The sequence below is a fragment of the Astyanax mexicanus genome, chromosome 7 (assembly GCF_023375975.1).
Source record: "Astyanax mexicanus isolate ESR-SI-001 chromosome 7, AstMex3_surface, whole genome shotgun sequence".
NCBI classification, from domain to species: Eukaryota; Metazoa; Chordata; class Actinopteri; order Characiformes; family Acestrorhamphidae; genus Astyanax; species Astyanax mexicanus.
In genome coordinates this window covers 21,570,706-21,594,080 of record NC_064414.1, presented here as the reverse complement: position 1 = coordinate 21,594,080, position 23,375 = coordinate 21,570,706, and the positions used below count along the sequence as shown (strand labels likewise).

The following is a 23,375-nucleotide window of genomic DNA, read 5'->3' as shown; positions in this document are numbered from 1 at the left end:
ATAGCTGCGCCCTCACCCTGGGGTTAGCTTTTGACTGCTTGGCAGGCGATTGGCTGCAGAGGGCCTCAGGCACGGATGGAGCGAAAATTCTCACAGTCCCTGAGCAGACCTCGAGAGGAAGACACCCAAAAAGTGTCGCCTCCAGGCGCTTTGAGCTTCAGCGCAGGAATGCGCACTCATTAGGACACCATCAATCATTGTGGGCCCCCACCACCCCCCCCACTACTATTTTTGAAGTCATTTATAGGGAGTTATGTGCAGGGGTGCGCTAATTTACGAGGTGGGACGCCCCCACTGTGAATATTAGCACTCGCACACTGGGAGAAAAACTCACAAGAACGGCCTACGATCGAGCGAGAGAACTGCCAACGATCCGTAACAACCAGTGGGCCGCCTGCCACCGCCGGGGTCAGCAGCACCAGAATAAAGATACCCGGGATATATATCGCTCCCGAGAGCGCCAGGCCGTAACAGAAACTAAAAATAGGCATGCGGCGCAGTGCTACACCTGTGATTACAAGGCAGAAAAACATGAAGAACTGGCTCAAACCCGTAATAATAAAGAGAACTTCAAGAGCTGATCATTGAACACAGTCCAAAATATCTCATTTAAAAGTCTTTACTGCCCAGAACCCACTGCATTCACATCATCACTGTCTGGACAAAGCCTCAAACCACATTCTTAATTCTAATGCATCTTAATATAACAAGATTTAATTCAATTCTATCAGTCATAATGTATGTAAAGCGAGCTGGAACTTTCCAGATGGTCTATGATTCCTCTGAAAGATATTTCTATGCTTATTCTGGGGTTTTACTATTATTTTAAGACCTATTATTCAATAAATACTATAAGTGATTCAGTAACTACTACAAATCATTGTATATCTGCTTCAATTTATTCAAAAACTACTATAAATGATTCCATTTATACTTTAAATGATTCAATATCAGCAATGAATGGTTCAATACATGTGATCAATTATTCTGTAATAATAATAATGATAATGTAATATTTATTATAATGAATCAAATGCTGTTTTATATACCATTAATGAATGTATAGCTTAAATAAATAAATAAATAAATAAATGGATATTTCTGTATCTGCTGTAAGCTACTAAACATATTGTGCTGTTTGAGAGTGAAGAACTGGAGTATGGGCCTGAATGCAGACCTTCAGGGTAAAGAAGGTTTTGACCTTCTCCTGTAAAGTTGCTATTTTGGAGATACAATATAGACTGACAAGCATACTGTTGCACTCATATCAGGTGGTAACAATATGCCTGTCAATGCTATTGTCACGCTAAACCATTGTATCTCCAAAATGGCAATTTTAACAAGAGAAGAGAGGGTGCTTCTTAACTTTCAGTAAAAGTTCATGCAAAAAGGTTCAATTTCAAGTCATTCTGGAGCATTTCTGTTGACACAGTGTATCAGAGAGATTTAGTTTTAATTATTTGTTTATGCATAATGGTGAAAATGATTTATGTACAGTATCAGCAATCAAATACATAGGCTAATTTCTCGCTTGCTTCTCTTTTAACCCTTGTGTGGTGTTCATATTTTTGTTACTCGTTTACTTTGTTACTTGTATTTAATTCAGCAAAATTAAGCAATTTTACATTAAAATGCTTTACACATGCTTGCTTCACCTAAATTGCAAGCAATATAAACAGCTTACATGGTTAATATTTGCCCTTTACCTTTCTTATGTTACATTTCTTTCAAAAAGTGCTACTCTTTTTTTTATTCGTTTTTTAATAAAATGTAAAAGAAAATGAATTAAACTCAAGATATGAGTAGAAATGGTGTTTAGTTTCAAATTTACAAATGAAGCAATGTTTATTAACCCTTGGTCAAACCTACTGTATGTAATATAAATGTGTAGGGGGGGTTGTACAGTGTGTATGAGCCAATGCCAATGAGTTTGAGTTAGAAAAACATTTTTTTTAGTATCATTTGATGAAAAATGAAAACGGGTCCCACAGACCCGAACACCACACAAGGGTTAATTGACAGGATGAGCTGAGATTATTAAAATAAGATGTCCAGAAAAAGCTACCTGTGTGTAAATAAACACCAGTCCCTCTCTCTCTCTCTCTCTCTCGCACACACACTCTCTCACACACACACACTCGCACACAAACACACTCGCACACACTCTCTGTTCCTCATCCACATGGCTTTGTAGAGGCAACTCTTAAAGACAAAACAGCCCAAACTCAATTAGAGCACGAGTGAAATGCAGCATGTGTAAGAGTTTAACACACACACACACACACGTACACACACACGTACACACACACGTACACACACACGTACACACACACGTACACACACACGTACACACACACGTACACACACAGTTCTATTCCTCTCTCTATTTTCATAGACACACATATACAATACTCTCTGCTTCAACACCAACAAGCCAAGCAGTGCAAAACATAAGGCACCACTAACACAAACACACGCATTGACCACACGTCACTCTCAGCTTCACCTCCATCAGACACACACACACACACACACACACACACACACACACACACACACAAAAAGAGAGCAGGATTAAATTCAGGTGCGAGGTCCTGTTTGGCTTGGATGGGCCCCAGTGCCAGAACAAAGTGGTTCTGTCCACACTCGGCCCAGTTAACAGCTTTTTCATGAAAAGCTGCCATTCTAAGATGTCAATCAGTCCCCCTCCCGCTCTGCTCTCCCTCTCCCTCTTGATCCGGCGTGGATCTAACCAGCTGCAGGCTCTGAAAACACACTTCCCAGAGAGAGCTGAAAACACAAAATATGGTTGACTGGAGGATCCCTTTACATACCTCCCAACCCTCTGCCTCCTGCGTAACCAGAGACCTGCACTTTCAGCAAAACATGAAAGAGCCAAATACAGGAGAGCAGAAAACAGCTGAGCTCATCCTGACGGAGGCCTGACACACAGCATGGACGGCGCTGAGGTAGACCCCATGACCATTACCATAGGTCACGCTTTCCACAAATTTCCCAAAGCCTCAAACCACCCTTGCCCAAGTCCATATATGGACTTGGGCAAGGGTGGTTTTATGCAGGGCATTAGGGATGCATCCTATATCAACAGGCTGTATACTCTTTAAATGTTTTAGACACCCTTTGTAAGAAATTATTATTATTATTATTATTATTATTTTTTTAAAGTTAAGCTCAAATACACACAATCAGCTTATCTAGTATCTGATGAGAAGTACTGCCAGTAGAATAAGACTCTATGAAGCACATAAACACTGGCCAAACAATTGGCCCCATTCCTAATACCAGACATTAGCTAAAAGGATATAAAGGCCCCAAATTTAAGCAGTGGAAGTGTGGAACAGAGGAAGTGTGTTTTCTGAAATGATTATCGAATGATAACAGTGCTCAAATCAATACTTCTGGGATGAGTTGAGGACTTTTAGATGAGGTGGGGTGATGATCCTCTTGTTTCCGAATGCAATCAAATGCTCACAGCAATGCGTAATAATCTAGTAAAAGGTAGAGAGAACACTTTTTTTTATATAATACCACTAATTTCAGAAGCAAAAATTAATGAGCAGGTGTACCAAACTTTTTGTCCACATCGTGTATCCTTTACTAATAAATGAGAGAATTCATTAGAAAATTACAACTTCTCATGAAGACACAAAGTGTGGGTGTGTGTGTAACGAGCGGGGGTGTATGTACGCTAACGTGCATGGCACTCCTGCATGGCTAAAATAGGATTGGGCGGCTGACTGTTGACAGGAATTTAATCAGTCAGTGGCGCACCTGTATTTCCCACTGGCAAGATAGAAACACGCCATATATTAACCTGAACACACCTCACTTCCAGACCACAATGCCCATCAGTGTAGATATATTCATAAACTCCAACACTATTTTAACAACACGAGTGCAAGGAGTAAAAAATAGGCAGGGTTGACAGGGTGTACAATAGGGCCTATAATGTGACAATATGTCATTGAAACTAGGGGTGGGCAATATTATATCGTATAGAATATATCGTGACACAGAAATATCATGATATTAAAAATCCATATCGTGATAATAGGGCTGTTCTGTCTTAAAAGTGATCTATTATTTACTGTGAAGCTTTAAGTGTATTTATTGTATAATTGTTTTAGTTTGCAGTTTATATGCATGCACTAAATATTCTGCAATATTATTTGCTGCATTATATTATTTTATGCTATATTATTTATTTTGCCACATTATGATTATACTGTTATACTATTATACTATATTCCTAAAATAAATGACTTATTTTAGTTTTACTATATCGCCAAGTATATCGTTATCGCAAAAATACCCTGAAATATCGTGATATTATTTTAGAGCCATATCGTCCACCCCTAATTGAAACCAGGTAAAATCTTAAGACCCAGAGACATGGACGTCCCCTGGCACCTTCACAGAAGTGTGCAGACACATGTCCATTCCATAACAGATCCCTAGCTTTTGGATTTGTTGCTGATAACAGTCTGGATGGTCCATTTTATCTTTGGTCTGTCATTTCAATGTCCATTTTTTCCTAAACAGGTCTGGAATACTGATTTATCTGACCATGATACACAACTTTTCACAGTGTGATGGTCCATCTCAGATACTTCTGAGCCCAAAAAGGTTCACTGCCACTTCCTTTACAAGGTTTCTGTAAAGGTTTTGCACAGTGAAATTGAGTAAAGTGCCATTTCTTAACATTACTCCGCGCTGTAGTACTTAAGTAATTTCTCAGACATGTGGTCTTTTCAGCTATGCTGAATGCTGCATTGTTCTTGATGCAGTGCTGTCTGAGGGATCAGACAGATTAGTCAGATTGTGCAGTAATTAATAAATACAAAAAAGTAATCATTAATCAGTCAATGATACAGCCACTGGGCACATTAAGATAATACTTATTGTTATTGTACTGGACCACAAGATGCATATCAGTGCATTTCTTCAACTCTTTCTATGGAAAAGCTCTTTATACTGACTTTAATGTGCAGAGAGTGGGAAAATTCTGAGGGTGGTTCTGGCAGTAAATCAGGTGACGCAAGAACACGGCACTGAAGTGACATTTTAATGACTTATTCCGATACTCTTCTGGCCCCACACCTGCTCACCTCGCACTCTTAGTTCACAGGGCTGGAGATGGTAAGTACCTGCCAAACTGAACAGGAAGACTCTATCTACACCCACGCAGCCATTATGCTCCAGGCTAGTCTTCTTTAGCGTGAGAAAATGGTTACATTTAACATACAGAAACTCAGCCTCGCAGGGTTCAGCACTGAAGACCTGGACTAATAAAACTTGTACAAAATGCCAAGAGAATACAAACAAGTACTAGGTTGATATCCGATGATATCAGAATTATATCATCAGTATCGCGGATAGTTGTTTTTTTTTTTAATCTGCATCAGCCAATGTCTCGATATATCAAACCGATTTTTGCTGTTGTATTAACTGAATCCTGGATTAAGACCAAGCAGTGCTAACCATGCCACCACAATGGGCCACTACAAGAGGTTATGCTATTTTAAATAACATTGCCAGATTAAGATTCATTATTTTTATTTATTTTTAATAGATCAATACAGATCTATAGATTAATAAATCAATTTTAATAGATCATTTAAAAAAGTGGGGTTAAACCTGTGATTAGTCTATAAAAGGAACAGTTGGCTAAACAAATGTAAAAACAAAAATATGTAAAGAAATATTTCTCAGGAGATGCCTTTTATTTTATTGTTTGGTTAAAAGCTAAAATGCAAAGCATATAAAGTTTACATTTGTTTCTGTAGTTATACTGGAGTGTCTTGTCGCTCTGTTATAAGTAATGAATGTCTATATAATGGTTATATTACGGTAATATTATGGTTTGTATGGAATAAACGGTAATGTCTGTTAGTGTTTAGATGGGTCTTTAAAAAATCCAGGCATGTATTTTGGAAAAAAAACCTAGAAAAAAGATTAGATTTTATTTTATTTTTTATTTCTTTATTTATTCATTATTATTATTATTATTATTTTTATTTTTTTATTTTTTTACTGATGTTAGCCTGGCATCCTCCATTCTAAACTAACTAAAGTATACTAGATATATATAAAAAATGTTTTATTATTAACTGATTAACTTTGGCATATTTGTCGCTCTATAAGGTGTATGAATTTTACCAGTCAGGTATTAAGGAGCAGTAAAGCTATTCTGCTGAAGTGCAGCGTCATACAGGAGTTTCAGTTTAGTTCTAGAGCACAGAGACTAGAGCAGTTTTAGCATTAGCTGCTAACCATGCTAAGCGCTAGCTTTTTTGCAATTCAGAGGAGAGTGTAATCAGCTTTTAGCCTGCTGCTAACCCTGGCTAGCAGTGCTGGAGCAGTATTAGCATTACCCACTAACTCTGCAAAGTGCTACCTCTTTCGCCATTCGGAGGTGAGTATTATTGGCCTGTAGCCTACTGCTAACCCTGGCTTGCACTGCTGGAGCAGTTAGCTTTACCCGCAAGTGTTAAGAGGTATTTTTGACTAGCAGTCAGCTGCTAATGCTAATGCTGCCGAGCCTGAGTGGAAATCAGGAAATCTAAGCTTTCTGTAAACACATGGAAGTGCTTTACTCACAAAAATAAACAGCTTTCAGAGCGAAGTCTGTGTTGACTTTAAAAGAAAAGGTTTTTATTTTTATTTTTTTATTTTTTAAGAATTACAGTTTGATTTACTTAGCTTAGATTTACAGGTCTCGCCACCCAGCAGCATTACAAGGAAAACATGGTGACACCCCTGTTTCTTACTACTGCCTCTTAAAATGCAGCTCATAATCTGGTATTCGTACACCTTATGTATGAAAATAGACCAGAAATAGATGATCATTGATAGTGCACCTTATAATCCGGTGCACCTTATAGTGTGAAAAATACGGTAAGTAATAAATTATGTTAATTAGACTTTTTTCCCCAAAGTGTTCCTGCTAAGTCTGCTAGATATTTAAGATATTTTAATTATGCACAACATTTATTGGAACATTTTGACATGAAGACAAAAGGCACCAGTTGGGGCATTCCACCCAATTATACAGGACTAATTACACTGTTCGTTAGTCAGTGTTCTTTAAGTACTACTAATTCGCCACATGCTCATTAAACACACTGTACACCACAATAACAACATTCATCATGACAGAATAAAACATTGTCATATTATCCACCTCTATTTAAGAGGCACATCCAGAAAGACTAAAACAACAGAAAGCAGCAGAGTGGCTACAATCAGTGCTAATCTAAGGCAAGCTTAGGTGAACTACAGGCTCTCTTCGTTCGTTTTCCCACGCTATCTGTCAGCATCAATAGTCCGCCTTGTGTCAATCACCTCGTCTCATTTCCTCCTGTTCCCCTCGGGGAAGAGATTCTGACAGATAGCAAATCACATACAGTAGACACATTATATAAAAAAAGGAAATGACATCACCTGTTCAGCTCACCTGAGCTCTTCCTTTAACCACTCTCACAGTAAATCCTGCCTCAACACACACAATCTCATTCCCCATCTTCCCCACGGCCATTCAGGTCCATTTTTTTACTACTGTTCTGTTTATGAGCATCAGCCAACCTTAAAGATGACGCCTGCAGCTACAGTCATTTCCTGACAGAGGTGATTGAATTCGCTGTCAGTTTAAGAGCCAACGCACTAAAGCTGAACTGGTTTATAATGTAAACAGCAGTGCTTTCCCACGTACGAGTCAACAAACGCAACACTATATTGATTAGCTTCACACTGAAGCCTGTGGATCCATCAGACTTCATTTTATATCAAATAAAAGTTGAACAATAATATGAATTTAGAATTATTGCAATAAACAATATTATTGTGATTCCAATTCTCAGACCACATGAGTCTGCAATTTCCCACGACAGTAACATTACTACTGTAATATGATTATAGATTATCATCAATTGGGATAGCTTATAATATTACTGAATAAAAAACATAATAACAATATTAAACACAGACAGGCTAAAATACTGCTAACATCCAGTGGTTCTCGAGAGTCTTTTTTGTTGTTTGTTTGTTTTTGTATTCTCACACATATCATACCATATTTGCACTACTTTTTGTATACGGGTTCTGTTTATACTTGTACTGTCATCCCATCTTAATCCCCCCCATCACTATTGCACTATTGTCATATGTCTTACGTTGGTCTATTTGTGTCCTTGTTGTACTGTACATACAGTGTCTCCCATTCTTTATATTATATATTTATTTTCTGTACTTGCTGTAATTTTTGGGAAGGAGAGTAACATAATTTCAGTTCTCTGTATGTCCTGTACATATGCAGTTTTGACAATAAAACTACTTGACTTGACTTGACATATGCTTTGTCAAACAATATACACATGACGTCCTTATCTGATCCACGACACGCTCTTTACTTCTGAAGTAGTACACTGGGACTGATTTGGGCTGATTTGGAATATGCAGACAGGTACTGTAGGTTCTGTGTGATATTTGCATTCACCATAGTCAGACGCCAATCAGTTTAAACTACACAGCAAATTTCTGGAGTTCGAAAATCAGGAGTTAAAAAGTGTTAAATTGTCTGAGTTTATACTCCAATTTAGACTTTGGCGGTGTAGTATTTTGAAGTTTATTCCAAGGTGTTGAGGAAAATTTCTGATTCACCTTCACTGCTTTGTGCCATGGCGACTCTTTACTTAACCTTACACAGCAAACACTGGAGAGTTGAAATTTTAGAGCTAAACTGCTGATTAACTGCTGATCTCAAAGTGTAATTTTAAATTTAAATGGTTTAGTAAGTTAAATATTTCAGTGTTCACCCAAATGTAAATTGCATAATTTATTTGCATATTGGGCGTGTCCCCCAATCCTAGCTTACCATCAGTGTGTAGTCTTGCCCACCAGGGCTCCTTCCATTGGGTATTTCATTATGTTTAATATAATGATTATTCGCCTAGCCGACATGTGGTTGGTTACGAGAGCAAGTTATATGGTCTGTACTGTAAAGTGTGACAAAGTGCTGGCAGTGCACAGAGAACTGCAATGGTAAAATACACTGGCATACACCTTTTGAGTATGAAATATTATAGTAGTCAGATGATGCCTTTTGTTGTCGTTTTCTCCTAAATGTTCCAGGGTTTTAAAATATTACATTGTTTTTATTTTAATAATATTAGTTTAATAACACACATTTTTGCATTAATTGGTAAGACTGTAAAGGAGTTTATGGTACAATTAAGTCCAGCTGAGAGCTGTATTTTACTCTAGATGGGATAAATATTTTAACTCCCACAACAGTTAAAACTCCCAGAAAAGAGTTTATTCGATGGTCATGCATATACACTTAAAATGAGTTGATATTAACTCTCAGAGTTTATTCCAAAAAAAAAAACAGAATTTGCTGTGTAGGTATGCACTGATGTGTGAATTCTGGTCCGATGCTTTTATCCAATATTTCACATGTATATATTTGCAGATTCGGATGCGATACAGATATACACACTTATAGAGAGTATAGACACCTCAGTTTATAATTAGAAACAAAGGTAATATATTTTTTTGCCTTATATTTTAACTTCCAAACCACTGTATGCAAACAATACACTGAAAGTTGTCTCCTATTTTTTTAATTTATTTATTTATTTATTTTTTACATTTTTTGGTTTCACATTTTTTTGGTTTTATCTTATCCGGCCACAGCTTTAAACTCTATTTTTGGGTTAAATAAAACACTAGATTTATTGAAACTAATAAAACTAATTTTAAAAGATGCATAAATCATTGGTTTTTAAAGTACTGATTCGCTTGGTCCTTTTCCAGCATACAATAAAAGCATCAGCAAGTATTGGGGGGAAAAAAGCAATTTTTGGCCAATACAATATAATTCTGGTATTATATTGCCTCCCTAGTTGAAACTAAGCTTAACTAAGCATGTTGCTAACTTTCTAATGGCTTACAGCTTCCAGGTTTCCAAGTGGAACTGTAACTTGTACATTTTGGTTCCGCACTGCTGACTATCTACAGTATATTATTTACATTTATGAGCATCAGCATTTCTCAAAAATTACAGCTGCAGATATAATAATTTCCTGGCATTAGTAATTAGGGGAATAGCTGTACACAAAAGTAAGACAACATTTCATCAGTCAGTTTCAATTCATTTTTGATTGACTCACCAACCCTAATAGAGACATTTATAAAAATGCCTGCAATATTTAATATTATCAATTACTGTCCCAACGCTGATGCTAATAGGGCAAGCGTATTTGAAATAAAGGGTCAGAGAGGGCACAAAAGAAAAAGTATATGAGAGATAGAGCTTCAGAAAGAGAGAGAGAGAGAGAGAGAGAGAGAGAGCTTCAGAAAGAGTGACAGTTCCTTTAATATCCGGGAGTGTACGTGTGGTGTTTTCTCACACAGCTGGGTAAAATGGTAAAATGTGCCCTGTGGGACCTTTAAGCGGATAAGGAAATCTGAACACGCTCACTCCGCCTATCTATCAGTGACTGACAGATCACTATACAAACCAAAATACAGGAGGACCCACCTCTTCAGAGTGACTGACAGGCCACAGAAACGCAGCAATGTGGTGCAGATCATCAACCACAAAGCAGCCGGGAATCAGTTCCACCACTTCACAGAAAGCTTCATAACCTCAGCCTGCTTTTCCAGGAGTGTCCATATCACAAGAAAACACAATATATATCGCACATCTATTGAGCAATATTCCCTCACAGTCTTAGTATCAGGATTACGTAAAGAAACAGGGCCATGAAAAGGCCATGAATTACAGACAATGATTGTTTAAATACAATAAAATACGATATATTTAGGCCTGTCACAATAACATGTTTTGTGTGAACGATATGTTGTCCCAGAAATTATTGCAATAAACAATATTGTTTGCAATTTAAGACCATTAAATGGCACTAATATAGTGATAATCTAATATCTTAACAAAAGAATTACACCCTTTTAAAGACAATAAACTTTCCATTCCGGTTCACACACCTAATTTTGGAACCCAAAAAGTTTCAAGCTTGAACCAAAGTAGCTTAAAGTAGGTTCTCCAATATATATATGCATACACACATTGCGAAGTGCAGAGGCAGGGGAAGCGTGGGTCCGCCCCACACCATGACATGCAGCCCCAGTTTGTCCCAGCTGTCTTGCGTTGGACCAGCATAAAGACCCTGTCTCAGCCTTCACTCAAGAGATATGCTGACATTGAGAGAAGGGCTGACATAACGAACCTAAGAGACACTAAAGTTAAGCAACTAAAAAGCCATTTATATGTTTTTTTAAGTTAGTTTTGGGTGTTGATTGGGGCATTTTTTCAAATAAAGGTACAATTTAAGTTTATTCACTCCCTGTATATATGAACTCTCTGCACTTCCGCATTACCAGGTCATGTTGGCCACGCCCACAGTCACAATATATGTAAGTGCATTTTGTAAGTGCAAACACAATGGACGATTTCACAATTAATAAAATGTCCATTTATTGAACGATAAGTCGATAATGTAATTATTGTGACAGGCCTATATATACTATTTGTCTGCAGTGCAATTGTATTTCTATAACAGTAGGATGTGGTTGCCAAATAACATGACTTTTAATAACTTTATGATTTAATAAAATGGATGTAAAAGAAAAAAAAAAGACAAAAATATGTTCTGTGTTCAGAGAACAAAGTGAAAAGACTGAATTATTTACATTAAACAAAAACATTTTTGATAATGTGATCAAATCACAACAAGTTTGAAGGGAGGTGTTCCTTGTATTTTAATTAGAGATGCACTGAAATTAAACTTGTTGGCACTTGCGAAAAAATGTATTAAAGACATAATATTTTAAATACCTCTGCAGACCTACCATCAATGCAATGCAATGCAACATACATATTTACCTCAGCAGTTCTACTACTCGATTTATATACATATTTCTGCAGCACTATTCCAGTCATTCCAATCACATTTACCTAGTTCAAAACCTCTGCAATGCAATTTTTATTATAAATCTACCTTATCAGTGCTATTCTAATCATACATTTACTTAAGCAGAGCTATTCCACTCAAATGTACCTCAGCAGTGCTACAAAAGTCACACATGACTGAAATTTACCAGCCAGTATTTTGGTAAACAAACTATCCTAGCTCTCTACAGCTTGAATCTTTCAAGTGGAAAACAGATTTAATTTATGGAAGTAGAAGAAGGGTAAAAATGAACTTAAACCTGCTGAGTCCCAGCTCTCTCTGCTGTATACAGCACTGCTACAACTTTGTGTCTTTTTTCTTCTCTTCCCCCTTTTTTTAAAGTTATTTTGCTCATAGTATCTTTCTATTGTATGCACAATGACCACAGAAACTATAACTCTGTATAAACACTAATAAAGCTTAATTAGTCCTCCAAAAAGAGGTGTGATTTAAGACAAATCGGTACCACTTTAAAATAAGACTACCTTTATAAAGGGTTTATAAATGGTTTACAATTAGTTTATTAATGTTTACTTACTAGTTAGATTGTAAATGCCTTTAATTGACATTAATAATCAGTTATCAGTTATAACACATACGTAGAAAGGGCAACAATGACCTGTTGTTTGCCAAATAGTAAACCAACAGCCATCTATAATGTTGCCCTTTCTATGTATGTGTTATAACTGATTATTAATGATTTTAAAGCATTTACAACCTAATTAGTAACCATTAATAAACTAATTGTAAACCCTTTATAAACCCTTTATAAAGGTAGTCTTATTTTAAAGTGGTACAGACAAATGAATAAATATGACTTTAAATAAATTAGTCATTACTCAGTATGAATTAATGCATGTTTTTGTACGTTTTTTGACGGAGTAATTATCCAGTGCATCCTTAATATAAAATTTCTTTAGATGTAGTTGTTACTGAAGTTATTGTTACTTGAAAATGAAACTATACAAACAGAAAATATCTTTATGTTGGAAATGTCATTATGTTTCAATGTCAAAATGTTTATATGTTTTTTTTTCACAGTTTTGGCCAACAGCTCATTTGGTGCATCCCTCATTAACATATATTTCATCTGATAAGTGCAGTCCTGTTCACATAAGTCTATGGTAGGTTTGATGTTTTCAAAAGTGGATCAGCAGGTCAGATTTTACAAGCTGAACTGTTGATTATTATGGGCTGCTTACGTTATTATGTTGTCTCCTAAAAACTGAAATGATGCTCACAGATGTCAAACAGGGATAGTGAGGATTTCTGTACAAGTAACACGAGGATAGCTTTATTTTCAGAACAGAAAACACTACACTTTCTACACTGACCTACTGCACACACACACACACACACACAACCACCCTCATCACTCAGCATGTCAGTACAGAGGAGAGGCAGCTCGTGTTGCTTTCTCCCTTCCCAGATCATGTGACAGGGTAAATAAACGCTGGGTGCTGACAGACGTGTGGGGGTGTGTTTGGGGGGGACTTCAGCGCGCGCACGCACACACACACACACACACACACACACACACACACACACACACACACACACACACACACACACACACACACACACACACACACACAGTGATGGAGAGCAAGAGACTCCATAAGATGGGAAAAAGACATGGGTCACCTAGAGACAGACTGCACATGCATGTCTATAAATGTGTGTGTGTGTGTGTGTGTACAGCTTTGTTCTTAGAACAAATGACTGAACATTGTGCATGATGACTTGAACGGTGTAAAAATAAAGAGTAAAGGCACTGTAATACTACACATTACATAAATGGAAAAAAATACTTCAGTTTCTGATATGAATTGAAGTAATTAAATTTTGTGCTTGAAATGTACTATTGTATTTATTAAAAGCATTGTCCCGTTTCTAACCATAGTCCAAACATGTCATCAGGAGAATTGGAGATGCTAACAATGTGTGTATGTGTGTGTGTGTGTCTGTTGGTCCATCCTCCGCTTTGATATTTATCAGTAATATCATGAGGGTTTTTTATTGCTTGTATTGGCCATTAACTTAAAACTGCTTCCTACTTTCTTTGCAGGTTTCCTTGAGTGCCAGCTGTGCGTCTGTTTGTTTTAAAATCATATTTCTTTAAGTTATTCTTAGAGCTGAATGCATTGATCAAGATTTAAGCATTGATTGCAGCCAGATCAATTTAATAAATTTATTATTATTATTATTATTATTATTATTATTATTAATCTTACTGATTGATTAGTTGCCTTCCTTCTGTTTGTAATGCTTGGAAATCATTGCATGATAATTATAATTTTCAACATTATTTATTAATTTGTGGGGTTTTCCTACATGCATGTGTGTTCCTGCTCCCGCATCCCACATGATTAAACTGCCGCTCCCGCCAATAACAATAACAATTTCAGAGACAGTATACCGTCCTAAAACCAAATTGATCATGACAGGCCTACTATAAGTACACTCTTTAAAAAGGTGCTACAAGGAAACATTTGGTAAATGTGATGTATGAATGAAGAATACTTTAAAAGGCTTAAAGAAGTTAATGTAATGTAATGGTTATTTTATAATTAAAAGGCCTGATTTAGCTTAAAGCTTTAAGTCTATTTTGAACTTAAAAAATAATAGTGGTCAATCAAACCTCTAAAGCTCTTTAAATGATCATTACTATTGAGTCCCATTTAAACAGTGTCTATATACTTAGATTAAGAGCTCTCTGCATTTATGGAGCTCTAATGCACTTAAAAAACCCTCTCTGTTTTATTTATTTTTTTTTTTACTCCGCTCGAGTGCAGATAGATTCGCTGTATGTTTTCCCATTCCAAAGAACTCTCAAACACAACACACACAGTACAAGCTCAGAACACACAAACTCATTTTTCCCCTTCCCGAATCGCGAGCCTCCTAAAAACAACAAACTGTTTCTACAGTGAACTAATCTGCATTTATTTTGCCAAGAGGTCCTCCAGAGTTGAAGGCTACGTTTTCTAATAAAAGACAGGGAGAGACGAAAGAAAGAGAGAGACGGAGGGAAAGCAAGCAAGCAGAACAGCAAGACAGAAAGAGGAAAAGGGAGCGCGAGACGGGAGGATACGAGTGGGCTGGAGTCTAGAGTCAACATATGATGCTACCGGCAAACTTAATTGAATTAATTGTGTCAGAAAAATGGATTACGCACAATATGAGACAGCAAAAGCAAACAGACAGGAGAGGGGATTAGTTCGGCAGCCCAGCTGACTCCTGTTTAGAGCAGCGATTACTCACAATTTCACATCTCAGCCAGCGTCAGACAGCTGGGAAAGTGCCTAGCATTACTCTCCGGCTCTGAGCCGTGTCAAAACACAGCCGAGCACGTCATCACACAGAAAATAACGCAGGACTGCACTCTCAATCACCGTCAGCCTCATAGTGGCTGATTAATGCTATCAGAGTTACCATAAAGATTTGCCTTGATGGGGGCAGTTTAGAAAGAATAGCGATAGTTAAAAGTTTTACTTTACTAGTGTTATGACCCTCTGCCTGCTTACGCGTGTGTGTGTGTGTGTGTATTTTGCAGTGTGCAGTATCAAGCTTGGCCACCAGGGGAGTCCTTTATAAAAGGGTCTGGAAATGTCATTTTGTTTGACTACCGTATTTTTTTGCACTATAAGGAACACTATCAATAAACATCTATTTTTTGGACTATTTTCACACACAGAGGTAGAGGTCTGCGCCGGACTGCTTTTTTAAACCTGCTCCTGCCCGCTCCCATGTGTGATTATTATAATTTTCTTAACTATTTATCAATTTGCGGAAGCGGGACAACGTGGCAATGTGGGTCCGCTCCCGCCTCGCCTGGATTGATTAAACTCCCGCTCCCGCCAAGTAATCGTTTCACCCATACTGCAGTTACTGCAAACTTTACCTTTAACTGCACAATTACTGTTACAGTTTACTGCAGACTGATATGGCTACCTAGTTGGGTGGGCGATATAGCCCTAAAATAATATCACAATATTTCATTGTATTTTCACCATATCAATAGTCTTGCCAATATGACAAAACACTGAATTCAAAACTATTTTTTTGAGAATACACTACTGCAACAAAATGAAAATAAAATGTTATGATTGCACATAATAAGATATGGCAACCCCCTAACTGGGATCTAAAAATTTAAGGGGATCTAACTGGGATCTAAGAATTTTATCAGATTTGTAACAGAAGTCAATGATCCAGAATGTCCTGATGCTAATAATGCACTCCAAATATCTCCAAATATCCAGGATTAACGTAAAATAAATGATACTGTACAGATAATATCTGTCTGTAGTAGATAAATAATGTGAAATGAGAACAACGTGAATTTTTCTTTTGCTAAAAACAGTAAAAAAAAAAAGTACCCTGATGTGATATTTAGAGGTGGGTGTATAATTTCATTCACAATATTCAAAAATATTGGTAATATTATTGCGTACAATAAATTATGGCACACCCCTACTAGCAAGCTAATTAATTAAAAAAACAAAAAACTGAATGAGTAAACAATAAATCTGTACATCGTCCTCACCTATAGCACCATTAAACATGCGAGGGCACTGCAGATGCAGAAATGACGGCAATAAAAGTTTTTTTTTTGTTTTTTTTAAAGGTTAGGAAAGGTTTATAAAATTGTAAGCTGCACTGGTATGTTTCATTCATTCAAAGAAACACATTTCAGCTATTAATGAAAAAAAAGATGGTTTAGTGTTTAGTGCCTCTTTAAATCATCTAGGGGCCATTTTCCAGACAGGAATTAAGCCTAGTCATGAACCATTTATAATATTTTTCATTCAGCATAAATTATGCATTTAAAGTGCTGTGTAGATTAGGCTTAGTCCCTGTCTGAGGTAGTATCTGTCCAATGTAGTATCTGTTCCAGCAAAGGTGTATAAGCCAAAACTCAAAAATTTACAATGCTACATACATTGAAAGTGTACTCGCTTTCTGATTGGAGAAATCTTTAAGCATATAAAAAGAAACAATGCTCACTATCATATTATAAGCTTAGCTGCTCAAATAAAATGTTCTGCTCAGATCTGATTTTACTATTTTGATATATTGAGGTGATCTGTATACATCTTTAATGTGAACAGATCTGTCCCTTTAACAGTACATTATATTGCTGTGTCTGATCAGGGGATTGCTGGTTCGAATCCAGGTCATACTGCTTGCCATCAGCAGCCAGAATATCTTTTTTGTGCTGGAGAACTAAACTGAAACTTCTGTATAACGCTGTACTTCAGCGGAGTGGCTTTACTTCTGCTTACAACCTGACTGGTAAAATTCATACATAAGGCGCAACTGATTATAAACGACGATTTTAAGTGTGTCTTACTGTGTGATAAATACAGTAAATGAATAATCATAATTATGCCTTTAGTCACTGCAGAGTTTATTTCACAAAAGAGCTTTACTGGTTCATTAATCAGTTTGTAACTACACTGAGTTTGTCCGTGTTATCTGACTGACCTGGTAGGTGCCAATGCCGATGTGTTTAGGGTCAATCTTCACCAGCTCAGCCAGGGGGTCCTGAACACGCCTTCCGATCGAAACTGAAAGGAAAGACACACAAGCAGAGCATGAAACAGCTCCTCTCATTTCTCTCAGGGGAGCCGCAAAATGACTCCTTTAATAAACCGGCAGATCTGATTAAGCATAGATTAGCTATGCAAATGAGGATTTCTCCACAAGCAACGCGAGGGCTGGTCTAGACACGGCCAACTCCACGCAGGTTCATTAATTATAATAATAAACTTTACAGGTAAACTAATTACAGGCTCATGTGTGAGGCTCCCCCACCCTCATATTAAAATTACAATTACACAGACTATTAAACAATACAGAACGCATACATATTTAATGATGAAAATATGATATGGGCAAGTCAACACTAAAGAACAAAAGAAAAAAAAGAAAGAAAGGTAACATTATTTAGTGACAACCTACACAGGGGCTTTATAACACATTCACAATCATTGAATCATACGTACTGTGTATATAAAGCAGTTTTTGGATATTTATTATAACAGTTTGTGCTATTACTCGCAAAATGACAAGACGTTTTTTTTTTTTTATGTATTGACAATGTAATGACAACATATAGAAATGTTAAATACCACATTTATATTTACATATAATTTCTTCAAATGTATGCAAATATATGTTAAATACAACATGTATATACATATTTTTCCTTTTAAACCATGTCTATAAAGTCTTGGTCTCCCTCAGCAAAATAGACAATTTTTTTTTTAAAGAATGTTTGAAACTGTTATATTTATTCTAAATAAAATAATTACTATTATGGTTTTGAAATTAATAAAATATTTTCCTGTGTCTTGTCATAGTGTTATCAAACAAAAACCCTAAAATATTGTGATAATATTTTAGGGGCATATCATTTACCCATAGTGGCAACCCAATTTCCATTAATAATACTTTCATTATTATGTATTGCCTTAGATAACTGTTGTTCCTTTTAAACCTTATCTAATAAGGTTTAACTCATTCATGTTATAGCCACAATATAGCACTAATACCATCTCATTAATTTCATATAAAGGCTTATTGTCATGTGTCGAGCAATGTTCATAAATATTCAAATACTGCTTTATAAATACATTCAATTCAATGCTTATGAATATGTTAAAGCCACAATATGTCAGTTTGTTCACTGCCCTATACAGTGAACAAAATAACAGATGAAAGAATTACATGCAAGATAAAATAATAACCAATACTACAAGGTATGTACTATATACTATTCTTCATCATTAAGGTCTGGCAGGTTACGGAAAATATTAACATAATAACCCCTCTTGTACCCATTGTGTTTTTTACTCCCTTCTCCCTTTTTTTGTCTTTATACAGCTCTGGAAAAAAATGATGAGTTTCTTTGACTTTACCAAATTGAAAAACTTTAGAATATAATTAAGAGGAAGATGGCTGATTACAAACCATTAAACCAAGCTGAACTGATTGAATTTTTGCACCAGGAAGTGGCATAAAGTTATCCTAAAGCAGTGTGGAAGACTGGTGGAGGCGAACATGCCAAGATGCATGAAACCTGTGATTAAAAACCAGGGTTATTCCACCAAATATTGATTTCTGAACACTAAACTTGTTTTTTTTTTTGCATTATTTGAGGTCTGAAAGTTCTGCATCTTTTTTGTTATTTCAGCCATTTCTAATTTTCTGCAAAAAATGCTCTAAATGCCAATATTTTTATTTGAAATTTAGGATAAATGTTGTTTGTCGTTTATAGAATACAAAACAATGTTCATTTTACTCAAATATATACCTATAACTAGCAAAATCAGAGAAACTGGTTCAGAAACTGATGAGAATGTTGTACAATGTTTTTATGTGTGTTGCTAATACTGCAGTAAAAAAAAAAAAAAATCAGTAGTTCTCCAGTCGCCTGCTACACTTTAAAATGCATTGTGAGATTATAGTGACCATCATTACCATACTTAACTTTGAAACTTTTACCTATACTGCATACTTTATACTCAAAAATAGTTAGTTTCAGTAACTAGTACGCAATTGGAACACCTATAATAAACATGATATACAGTACAGAACGAAAATGGAAAAAAAAAATAAAAATCAGTAAACGAAATATGCCCCAAGACTAACCCGCCTGGCACCCCCGCAGTACAGTAATTAACACAGCGCTGTTGACGGAGATACAGCTGACCAGTTCAAATTAATTACAGTACCGCTACATCGGTGGGGTATAGCTTTCATATGACCTTCATTTAACAAAACTACATTTGAACTCTTTAAAAGCCTTCCAGTCTGGCTCTTGGCTGAGAGGCTGGAAAAGCAAAATCAACAAACATGCAATGATGTTTAAGTGCGAACACATGACAGGATCATTTAACAGCCTGAGCCACAGATGAATATACCATCACATGCCCCAATCCAAACACATTAGAGAGAGAGAGAGAGACGTACCTATCCTCAGATATATAGTCTACATACACATGCACATGCTGTACGCACTCTCTCTCTCTCTCCAGTTTAGTTTACCAAGCACAGACAGGAGCACCCGTTTATGGGGCTGATTAAATAGGAGCAAATAAAAACTCAATTACAAAAAAATAAAAAGCTCAACTTAGAAGGAATAAAATGCGACAAGTGTTTGGCAAGATCGTCAACGTACCGTCCAAAACCAATATTATAAAACGTGGGGAGCATGAGCAGCTTGATGCACTTGTTGAGAAAGAACAGGGAGCATCGGAAAAGCCTTCAAAGACTAGAGCTATTCTCGTTTAGTTTCCATACTGTTTTAATCTGAGATCAGAAAAAAGAATTGTGCACAGACGCCAATTCATTTTTTTATGTATAAATCTGATTATGCTGATATAAACACAGTGTATCAATTCATCAGTATAAGAGTCAAAACGTAAATTAATATTAAAGTCATCCAGACTGTGAAGGAACACATAGGGCATCATGTAGTAACTTTTTTTTTTTTTTACTTGAGGCTGGTAACTCTGATGAACTTATCCTGTGAAACAGAGGAAGCTCTTGGTCTTCATTTCTTTCCTAGGGTGGTCCTGATGAGAGCCAGTTTCATATGGAGTCAAAAAAGGGTCATAAAGATTTTGAGTTTGTAAAACAGAAGTCACAAATGTACTGAAACTTGTAACTGCGTTTAAGAAACTTGTAACTGCATTTAAACAACTACATGCACGTAAATCCAAATCCACAAATTAACTGGAATGTGCAAACTTGAAACAGAAAGTAATATTAATAATAATTCAAATGTACAAATGTGAAAAAATATTTTAAATATATATAAATATATATTTTTTAATTTGTAAATTCAATCTTGTGAATGTGTGAATCACATGGAATTTGTGAGGTTGTAAATGTGACAGTGGGTGTTTTTCACTGTGGAGCTAAAAATCCTCTCATTCACCTTCTCTGCTGCGTGTGCGAAGCTCTAGCTGCAGTTGCGAATTTTGACCCTGTTTTGACGCCTGATTGATGGACCAATAGGAAAGCTTTATCCGGACCAATCAGATTACGGGGTTTGTTTAACCAATCAGAACAATGGGTGGGTCTCTGCAGGTCGGAGTACTGGGCGTGTCGAAAGATGTGGGCGTGTCGAAAGTGTGGCCGCCATTTTGGAGTCGGCCACCATGCGCCCCCCAGTGGATCAATTTACACTGAGGAAGGAGTTTAATAAAACAATAATATTCATAACTCTACCAATTTTTACCCGATTTACACATTACAAATACCTGCTTTCATGCTGAAATACTTTATATTATGTTCTAATAATATGAATTAATTTTATATTTATGTACATGCACACACTCACACACACACACACATACACACACACACACACACACACACATACATATATATATATATATATATATATATATATATATATATATATATATTAATAAATTAATTAATTTATGTACTAATTAATATGCTATACCATATGTCTGTCTTTGATAAAGAGCATAATGTAAAGTATTTCAGCATGAAAGCACATATTTGTAATGTGTGACAGCGTCCTGTATCATTACTACATCTCTGCTGTTTGTAACAAAACAAACCGTGTGTAAATCGGGTAAAAATTGGTAGAGTTATTAATATTATCGGTTTATTAAACTCCTTCCTCAGTGTAAATTCATCCACTGGGGGGCGCATGGTGGCCGACTCAAAAATGGCGGCCACGTGGAACGTCAGCTCCAATAGACCAATAGAGGACCACCTTTCGACACGCCCAGTACTCTGAGCTGCAGAGACCCACCCATTGTTCTGATTGGTTAAACAAACCCCGTAATCTGATTGGTCCGGATAAAGCTTTCCTATTGGTCCATCAATCAGGCGTCAAAACAGGGTCAAAATTCGCAACTGCAGCTAGAGCTTCGCACACGCAGCAGAGAAGGTGAATGAGAGGATTTTTAGCTCCACAGTGAAAAACACCCACTGTCACATTTACAACCTCACAAATTCCATGTGATTCACACATTCACAAGATTGAATTTACAAATTAAAAAATATATATTTATATATATTTAAAATATTTTTTCACATTTGTACATTTGAATTATTATTAATATTACTTTCTGTTTCAAGTTTGCACATTCCAGTTAATTTGTGGATTTGGATTTACGTGCATGTAGTTGTTTAAATGCAGTTACAAGTTTCTTAAACGCAGTTACAAGTTTCAGTACATTTGTGACTTCTGTTTTACAAACTCAAAATCTTTATGACCCTTTTTTGACTCCATAGTTTCATCATAACTGTTTTTGCAACTGCACCTAAGGATACTTTCAAAGTTCTTGCAACAACTGATGCTCTCAAACACAATAACTAAAAGCCTGAATTCCAGGTGCCTCTACTTCATAAAGCTGACTGAGAAAATCCAGCCAAAAGGTGCTACTTTAAATAATTTAAATAATCTAAAATATTAAAACACTGTCTGAATCTAAACAAAACAAAAAAACAGTGCATAAATCTAAACAGGAGCCAATGTAGAAACCACATTTAAATCCTGCCTAAATCTGAACAGAAATCTGATGTATATATATATATATCAGTTCTACATCTAAAGAATAAAAACAGTTCAGTTAAAATAGCATCTTGTAGTTTTAAACAAATCTAACACACAAGTGACAAATACATTAGAAATATTGTATTATTGAATGAATCTTAAAAGGTAAAAAAAAAAGGAGGAGGAAAATATTTGAATCCAGTGTAGAAATCAGTTTAAAATATTTTATCCCATACTCTCTCTAACCCACTAGCTTTCTCCCAATCACTAGTAATGTTCCCAACACTAGGTGGGTAAAAACTAGCACATGCCTGACGTGAAACATGTGAAGTCAGACTCCACCCTTTTTTCTAGCTCCTGCTGATGGAGGAGGAAAGCACAGCGACCCAATTTCCGATATATCAGCTCACAGACGCCTGTGCTGACCGACATTACCTTGGGACTGATGTGGGGAGAGAGCGCCATCTACTCACCCAAAGAGAGCAAGGCCAGTTGTGCTCTCTCAGACTCCGGCTGCTGATGGCAAGCAGCATAACCAGGATTCGAACCAGAGATGCTTGGATCATGGTGTCAGCGGCTTGTTTTTTCAGCACTTTATGCCAAAATCAATGTGTGATCAATGTGTCACTGACTATTTGAATTTTTTCAGCATTCAGGGAGAAATAATTCATACAAAATTATAACATGCTTTTGATATACTGACAGTCATATGCATCATTTTTATAAGCAAGAACTGATCCTGCCTGAGAGAGAATATGAATATGTTTTAAACTGAGACAGAACACATGGGACAAAAAGACAGACAGACAGACATAACATAAACTGTATCATATAGA

General features: G+C 36.3%; 1 protein-coding gene across 1 annotated transcript in view; it reads right to left on the bottom strand.

Annotated features, from left to right (window-relative positions):
* srbd1 (S1 RNA binding domain 1) overlaps nucleotides 1-23,375 on the bottom strand; it is a 140,870-nt gene that overhangs the window by 52,666 nt on the left and 64,829 nt on the right. Inside the window, exon 15 of the mRNA XM_022684965.2 lies at nucleotides 17,481-17,563. Within this exon, the coding sequence (XP_022540686.2) occupies nucleotides 17,481-17,563 (83 nt within the window). The remainder of the gene's footprint in view (nucleotides 1-17,480; nucleotides 17,564-23,375) is intronic.